At 33.4% G+C, this 9,075-nt stretch overlaps 1 protein-coding gene across 3 annotated transcripts in view; it reads left to right on the forward strand.

Moving 5' to 3' along the window:
* LOC114762088 (ankyrin repeat-containing protein At5g02620-like) overlaps nucleotides 1-6,833 on the forward strand; it is a 61,040-nt gene extending 54,207 nt beyond the window's left edge. Inside the window, exons 1-6 of one of the 3 annotated variants that reach the window (XM_028951549.1) lie at nucleotides 3,866-4,112; nucleotides 4,426-4,522; nucleotides 5,456-5,565; nucleotides 5,651-6,130; nucleotides 6,254-6,403; nucleotides 6,506-6,833. In XM_028951549.1, coding sequence (XP_028807382.1) covers nucleotides 4,443-4,522; nucleotides 5,456-5,565; nucleotides 5,651-6,130; nucleotides 6,254-6,403; nucleotides 6,506-6,747 — 1,062 coding nt within the window. In that variant the 5' untranslated portion in view covers nucleotides 3,866-4,112; nucleotides 4,426-4,442 and the 3' untranslated portion in view covers nucleotides 6,748-6,833. Of the gene's footprint in view, nucleotides 1-3,865; nucleotides 4,113-4,425; nucleotides 4,598-5,455; nucleotides 5,566-5,650; nucleotides 6,131-6,253; nucleotides 6,404-6,505 lie in introns of those variants that run through there. The other 2 variants (XM_028951550.1, XM_028951551.1) reach the window with 2 other exon arrangements.
* The last annotated feature ends 2,242 nt before the right edge of the window (nucleotides 6,834-9,075 follow it).

Here is a 9,075-nt window from a genome sequence, read left to right on the forward strand (position 1 = left end):
GAAAGGTTTCTTGAGTTTGCTAAGATAAATGCCCCTAATAAAAGAGATGACTTGTATTGTTGTTCTTATGTCAAATGTTTAAACACTAGTACTAGCATTGAATCAACATATAATATCCAAGGTTGTGGCGCCATGCCTCTAAAAAACTTCCTTTATTATTGAAAAGGGTTTCTTTCTTATTGTTATTTGTTCTTTGAAAAAGTCCCCTAGATATTAAATTGATATGCCATGGTAAGATTATCAAATCCAAAACCCATACAATATGAGAATAGAAATAGCAAAGAAACCAATTAATTATTTATAGCTGATACCATAAAAAAGTGGATGAAAGAAGGGAGAAGAAGAAACAGAAAAAGGATGAATCAGAATGTGGAGAAAAAAATAATACCCCTCTGAGTTATCCTCACCACATCAATCTCCCATCTTGAAGAAACATTTCTTTTGTGCTTCTTCTTTCTAGCTTTCTTTCCTTGCCAACCCGTCGATGTTCAGATCACCACTAGAATCGAAACCTTTGCGATGCGCTGGTGGTGCTTTTGTGTCCTTTTGTGATGGATATGGTTAGAGGGAGAAGAGGAGACGATGGCAGGTAGTGGTGTATCCTTAGCCACAAGACCAAAATGAGAAACCATAAGAAGTGATGAAAGCATACAGGGATATATTTTGGAAGGAAGAGGATACGAGAAAAAGGACATTTTGGTCTTTTCTCTAATATTTCATAATTTTAATTTAAGCCCAGATCTCCCCAAGTAATTTAGCTTATTTAAGTGTGTTTTTTCATGATTATGGTAATTCAAGGGTCTTTTTTTGTGATTTTCCCTTGATTAAATTAGTTAAACTCACTGAATTAGGAGCATACCCCAAAAAGTGACCTTACGTTGGTCGTTGGGGGCTTGGGGCTGGCAGGAAAAAAAAAATAAAAATTGATACAAAGGTCATTGGGGAATGCGGACCACAATACACTGTTTTTATTTTTTTGTGAAAAATGTTACTCTCTTTTTGGTGGGTTTTATTTTTAATTAACATGTGCTTTTCGGCAACTTCGACCGACGCAACATCAATGATTTCGAATTGCTATTTTTATGAATTCAGAACGGAAGTAGAGGGCACATTTTATTCACAAAAATGTTTAGAATCGAGGGCTACGGTAGAAATTTGTTTCAAAAATTGTCACTAAAAAATATTAGGTTTTGTGGGTTCAATATCATACTAAAAGTTTTTAAATTATAATAAATTTGTTCTGGCCATTATTCAAGTTAACATTAACTGTTAGTTGACTAAATACATTGAATTAAGTTAGCAAGTTCACATATCATTTATGTTATTTTTGTTTAAGGTGGAAATGAGTTTGATCACCGTTACTTTTCATTAAACTGTGTTAAAAAAAATAAAATCTAAACCATTTGTTGAAGATTTGACAATTTATATCTACGAGATAACGAAAAATAAGTGAAAAACGCATCACGGAGAGAGTCGTACGTAGTGTATTCAATATGGAAAACGAGAGAATAATACATATAGGCTCTTCAGTACATATTATCATCCTATTATTTTTATTTTAATTTAATTTATCTCATAATTGTAAGAGGTCCCTTTTTTTGAAATACAAATTACTCACTTATGAAAACTCAATACACCCAATTAATAAAAGAGTTTAAGAAAAAAATATAAATTTAGGAGATAAAATATATTTGAGTCTTACATTGAGGGAGAAAAGAGTATATTATTTTTTATTTCCAAAATTCAAAGGCAGGAGCAAATTGTCTTGATTTTTGGTCCAATCGTTTCACACGCACATAATTATTCTCCTAATTGACAAAAAACATCACCATCTCACTTCTATTCCCGTTGACTACCATATAGACTTTAAACATTTACTCTATCTTCTAGATGAGTGGACTATATGTTTTTAGTTTTTTAAATTATACTACTTGAGAAAATGCATTATTTTTTTTAATAACACACACAACCAACACCACTCCAATAAGTTATTAAATTTATTCAAAGTTTGATATATTCACATAATCGGTGTTCATGGAAAAAGTTAATATTATCATTGAGCGAATAAAATTTATAAGCAATTAATATATGTACATAATCTCTTGATCTTATTTATAAGATAGAGACAGAAGGAATTTTTGTAATAATTATAAGACACATCATTATTTTTTGTTCACAAATTTGTTATTCTATACCACATGAAATGTTGGTGGGTGTTTCTAAGATTTTGGTATCCTATTTAAAATATGCATATTTAACAAGGTAAAATTGAAAAATTATTAAATTTTTAGAGAGAGGGAGAGACAATAAATTTTAAGATTTTCTTTAATTTTAATAAATCATATTGAAAATGACTCATAAATGAAATGATAATATTTAAAATGATAATACACAGCCTCTTTTCTTCTTTAATTTTTTTTCAGTCAATACTTAAAATAGACATCCCAAAATCCTGCAGTTATGAAATTATTGCTATTTTGTCTCTTTTTTTTCCTCTTATGATATAATTGTATAACTGTAGACCTCATTTTTCCTATATATCAACTTATTAAAAAAACTAAAAGAAAAAAAAAAGATGCTTAATTGTGATGGCTAATTTTTAATGATAAGCTTTGGGATGGTCATCGGATGAGCACGGTTGAAATATCACATCCTCCAAAAGAACAAAGTCCGCCAAAAAAAAAAAAAAAAAAAAAAAAAGGAAAAAAGAACAAAGTTCCGCACTCTCCGCGGCAGCATCCCTCAGCGTCTCCAAGCGTTCTAATATGGTCCGTCAGATTAATTTAAGAGCTCATAATATGCCACATCATCCTGCTATTAAAAATTAAATATAAATCCAACTGATGCTATAAAAATTTTGAGTAGCTTTAAACAACTTGTTTCAAATTTTTTTCAGAGTGAAACACCTAATTTCTTGAATCTACTTATTTGAGCTGTAAAGTTTAATTATCAGGAATCCAGCTGATATAAATTGAGCCAAATAGAACCATATAGAGAGGCGAAGTTCTGCCTTCAAGTATTTTAATTAAAAATTTTTTTAAAAAAATATTTGGTATTATTTTACAACTCTTTATGTCCTGTCTAACTCGATCTATATTAGATTTAACTGTAATAAATCCAAAAAATTATATATACAAATATTTTGTGATTAAGTTTTTTCATCTTTTATAGTCATCTCGAAGTTTGGAGTTTGGACTTCTCATAAATCCTCTAGTTAAAATGAGGCAGATGAGAAAAACCGGATATTTCATGCTAGAATAATCTTTAGTTTAGAGCTGGTAAAAAATTTTATACCATGATTAAGATTTATTTCTAATTTTCAATAGCGTCATCATGTGGCTCAATTTGAGTTGTTAGATTAATTTCCACGGCTGGGATTCGGACGCCGAGGGGAGAGGACGCTGAGAGGATCCTCTTCCGCGAAGGTCAAGTAAGGAGAGCGAAAGCAGCCCCTACCCCATTTGTCGTTTCCCATGCCTTTTTCTGAAGCTTCGCTGCATTTCACTTCCATGTCTCCTGTGGTTTGTGGAAGGATTTAGTTTTTAGTATACTTTTCCTTTTAATTATAAGGTCTTACTTATAAATTATCAACAAAATCTTATACTATTATCATAAATATTTGAAGAGAGAGTTTTATTGCCCAAATGATATCATTTAACTCAGGAATATTTGGATAAAAACTAAATTATATTTTTAAAAATAATTTTATGATATATAAAATAAAAATGAGAAGATTTTATTTACACTTGTGTAAAAATATGTTTTTTTAAAAGTGATTCCGGGCATACCAAACACTATCAATCCGAATTTGGTTGAACTCCAATTAGTTAAAAGTAAGACGGATCAGGATGCATACTGGGTGGTTTAATAATAAAAGGAAGAGACATTTAATATTGTTCTTCACAAAGTTGTTGCTATTATAGGAAAATAAGCAGTAAAGCCAAATGACTGTGGCCGTACTCTAATAATTTAACACATAGTGGTAGGACTTTACAGAGTTGATGGGGTGGTTTCTGCAGTTTCTTTCATGATTGATTCTTATATTTGCTTCCTTCCACCTTCTTTGACGAACCAGACGGCCTTCAGATCCATCACCACTCCCCTGCTTTCAGGTAATTTATTCCAATCTCTCTCTCTCTCTCTTTCATATCGTCTTCTTACCATCTCTCTCTCTGTGGAAATAACCAAGCTTCTTGTTTCTCACGTTACTGTTATTATTTTAACTCAGTCCAATTAGAAGAAGGTGAATGATCTAAAACTCTGAAGCTTTTCTGAACTTGCTTTCAGTGTTCACTCCTTGCAATTTCTTTCTGATGCGTTGGCTAGTTTGTGTGTTTCACAGAGAGAGAGAGAGAGAGAGAGAGATTATAGAGTGGTGATAATGTTTTAATCTGAAGTTTGGTGAATCTGTGTGTTTGTGTTTAGAATCAGGTGGGAATTAGATGGCGAACTCGTTCGAGGTTGAATCACTAGAGAGACAGAGGAGTTTTTGCTTGTGCTTGCCCACACACAGGATCCACACGTAAATTTACTATCCTATCCTCTTCTTCTTCATTCTTCCCGGTCATGTTGATAAGTTAGAGAGAGAGTCTCAAAAGTAAGTTCCAGCTTCTGAATTATTATCTGCTTGTATAGCCTCTCTCCTCCCGCTGTTTTCATTCACGAGGTTTTAATTAATTTCATAAGGGGGAGTATTATTTTATTTATAGACAATTTATTTCTTCTTAATATAAAATATAATTTTTTTTTCCCAATTGAACATTAATTTTAGACAGCACGCCAACAGCGATCCACTCTTCTTGGAGTGTATGATGTTAGCATGCTGACGTCATGGCATAACCATTGATCAGGCTCTGGTAGGCCTCCTCTCTTTATTTGACGTTGTACCAAGGAAATATTTTATAGAAACTTTTTAATTACACTCTATTTCTTACTTTTTTTCTCTATATTGTCCATTTTGTGTGAAGAATAATAAAATCATTATTTTTAATCACTTTTTAGTTACATTCTAGAGTAATTTTGAATTTTAAGAAGCTCCTACTTAATAAGTCTATTTTTTTTTAGTTTTGAGGAAGTATATATTTAATTAATTTATAAATCAGAACAATCTAGAAGACTCGTATATATACACAAAAATGCAAACTATTTTTATTTTTGAGATAAAGGTCTGATATCATTGGTCAAAAGAATTACAAAAAGGCATCTCTTGGTTCACAAAAAGATGTTTGAGGCACCTATACGATAAATAGGAGAAGCGAACTAGTTGTTAGCTTTATGGTTCAAGAGTGTCACAGAGCCAAAACTTCATTAGCCAATCCTTGATAGCAGTCAAAAGCGTTTTGTTCCTTACATGCCATAAGTAGCTCCAAGCATAACATAACCAAGGTTATCCTCCAACGTTAGTTTTAGAGGCAAATTAATTTTTGAACACAGACATACTGTGCTTTCTTGACAGAGAAATGGCCGTAGCAGATGAGAGTTCTGTGACTATACAAGCGCAAGAACTTCAGAGGGTTGCTTCAGCTCAGTTTAGAAGGCCTAACCTTAATCTTATAGATCACACACGTATGATCTCTCTCTCTCTCTCTAATTTGCTTCCATTTATATTACAATCTATATAACAATGTTTCCGTTGATTAACTTGTTTCAGAGGAACGAAGAGATAAATACCTAAGGTTTTGTGTTCCCCTTCACAAAGCAGCACTGAAAGGTGATTGGAAAGTAGCAAAGAATATCTTAGATCAAGACCGGAGTCTAGCTTGTGCTGCCATAACCAGGGGGTGGTCGACGGTACTCCATGTGGCTGCCGGAGCGAATCATGTTCACTTTGTGGATGAGCTAGTGAAGGAAATGAACCCAGAAGACTTGGAATTGCAAGATGCGACTGGGAACACTGCGTTCAGCATCGCTGCAGCAACTGGGAATCTGGAGATTGTTGAGATCATGAAGAGAAAAAACAAAGACTTGCCACTGATAAGGGGAGGTCAAGGAACCACTGCTCTTCATATGGCGGCTTTACAAGGACAAAGGGACATGGCTTGGCATCTTTATGCAGAAACTATTCGGGCTTTTCATGATCATACTGATTGGATAGTACTGCTCTTCTGCTGTGTCAACAATGAAATCTACGGTAAGGATATTACACAAGCATAAACAAAAGACGAGACTATAAAATTTGAAGTGTGCATACATACCTTGTGTCCAACATGTATCAATCATATATATACTTATTTTACGTATTCATTTTTTGCAGATTTAGCCTCGAAGTGTCTAGAGATGAATGAAGATCTAGCTTTTGAGCGAGATGATTCAACCAATGAGACAATATTGCATATATTGGCTCGAAAGCCTTTAAGTTCTATTTGCCAAAGTCAGCGATATAGAAAGCGGCTCATGAAGTCCTGTAAGTGTCCATGATCACAAATTACAGATGATATATAATTATGACATAGTGGTTTTACGATACATATAAATTGTGTTTTGACGATCAAATTGTGTTTCACAGGTTTTAGGCAAACTCAACAACTTCAACTAGTAAAATACTTGTGGAGTATATTCCTTAAACAAGATGATGCAGTGATTATGGGCAACATAAGAGAACCTTCGCCAGTAATATTTAATGCCGTAGAAGTTGGAAATTTTGAGTTTCTAGCTGAGCTTATAAGTACCTATCCTGATTTAATATGGGAAGTTGATGAAAAAAATCGAAGCATAATTCATATTGCAGTTTTGCACCGTTTATGCTGATATCTTCAATCTCATACATGATATTGGCCCAATCAAAGATTTCATAGTATGTTTTGAGGATACTGAAGATAAAGGCAACTTATTGCATATGGCGCAAGATTGGCACCATCAGATCGATTAACTTAGTTTCTGGAGCAGCTTTCCAAATGACCCTTGAATTACGATGGTTCGAGGTACTGTAATATGCTATAAAACAATATTTGAGTCTATCTTATAAGATGGATTACATAAGTACTTATTACTTTTGGTGCCTCTTGTATATTGTAGAAAATAAACAACGACTTGTGATAATAGTGCAATTTGTTATAAATTTTATATATTTTATATTGATATTGATAGCATATTATATTTTGACTTGGAAGGAGGTGAAGAAGATAATGTTTACCATCATATATAGAGATGAAGAATGCAGAAGGCTTGACTCCTCGGCAACTATTCACAGAGGAGCACAAAGGCTTGCTAAAAGAAGCAGATCATGGATGAAGAAAACCGCAGAATCATGCATGCTTGTTTCCACTCTTATTGCTCTGGAGTGTTTACAGCTGCATTCAGTATACCAGGCGGGAATCAATGACAGTTCAGGAAACCCGAATTACTGAAGAAACCATCGTTTCTAATCTTTGCCATATCTGATGGGCTGCAATGATCTCATCCTCAACCTCCATATTTATCTTCTTATCCATCCTCCTCTCACGTTATACAGAAGATAATTTTCACAAGTCATTACCCTTGAAGCTCATATGTGGATTGGTTGCTTTGTTCATCTCCATAATAAGCATGATGATAGCATTTAGTAGTGCCTTTTTCATCATGTATTGTCATGGTTTAAAGTGGGTTCCTTACTTCATTTCTGCACTTGCTTTTATACCTATACCCTTGTTTGCATTTCTGCAATTTCCACTCTGGTCTGATATAGTTTATTCAACCTACTTATGTAGGAATCTTTTTCAGCCTAGTAGACATATGCTTTACTAGGAAAATAATTAAGTGGCTGTCATTACTGAGTCATGGATCTCTTCTTGTAATTAATGTACTTATGTAGTATGAGTCTTGAGAATTCACTGGCCTATTGAGGTATTTATATATATCCTCTCTCACTTCATGATTGTACATATATTTCTCTTGATTGCAAAATTGTAGTCGAGCTAAAGTCCATCAAATATATTCTAAACTGCAGTATAATATGTCGCTGTTGCTCATTTCATTTTTCTCATCTACTTTTTGATAGCAATAACGGAGGAACAACTTTAGACTTTTAATTGTCAGGATATGCTTTTATCTTACAAGTTATGGTCAAAGAATTAAATAAAGGCTTCAATCCATTGTCTATGAAGGCTTATATTATGTGGGTTGGACACCAGTTAACAATATTTCAAGCAAGGGCAAAATCAGAATCATCATATAGGGAAAAAATCTAGTAACTTAGTAAAAATATGAAAAATATTAAAATTAAATATAGAGGCCTTGCTTTAATTATGTATGCGGAAACGGAAAATAATTTTTTTACAGAAGTTAGCAGCTAAAATGATAAAATCAAAAGATTTAATAAGTTAAAAAACACACGCGCACACACATACACGCAGTACAAGCACCAAATTAGTGAAGAAAATTACAGGTAACTCAAGAATGATTTTCCCAATTATCTATGGACAATGTCTTGGCATTGATGGTAGATTTGAACTCTTTCCTTTAAATGGTACGAATGGCATGCTTACCAAATGTATAAACTTCAGGTAATCTTTTGGAGCATATATAACAATATACTTTTATCTAATATGATGTACAAGAAAATAGGGATACCCATAGTGTCAGAGTACAAGTACTAAAAGTTATTCATGTACTTTTCATGTGAGAGGTGAGCATCATGGTCACAAACTTGGAAAATATATATAGGAAGCATCGAGGAAGGAGGAAGGAATATGAAGGTTCAAATGAGCACGTTCCATTAATAATTCTGTATTTGCTTTTGAAAGTGGAAGACTAAGACTCATGAGGGTGATGGCTAACCTTGATTGTTGCTATCTGCTGTTATATTTATGAGAGGACTGAATTTGGAAGTACTTGTGGAAGAATTCAAGTTTCTGGGACTCTTCTTGGGACTTATCTGCTTTAGTAATTAATTGAGTGGACACAGTGGATTCAACATTATTAGAGCTCCCCATTTATTTACTTTTCAAACGCAAGAAGATGATAAGGATGAGGATCCTGCACAAGACGAATCTACGTAGTCCACCTCTCTACAAAACTCCAACTAACCTTAAATTTTCACATGGCTCTTTTTTCCACCAAAAACATGATATGCGTGGTCCCTATTGCTTCCTTTAAATA

The sequence above is a fragment of the Neltuma alba genome, unplaced genomic scaffold (assembly GCF_004799145.2).
Source record: "Neltuma alba isolate B1F8T4 unplaced genomic scaffold, ASM479914v2 tig00011188_pilon, whole genome shotgun sequence".
Classification (NCBI taxonomy): Eukaryota; Viridiplantae; Streptophyta; class Magnoliopsida; order Fabales; family Fabaceae; genus Neltuma; species Neltuma alba.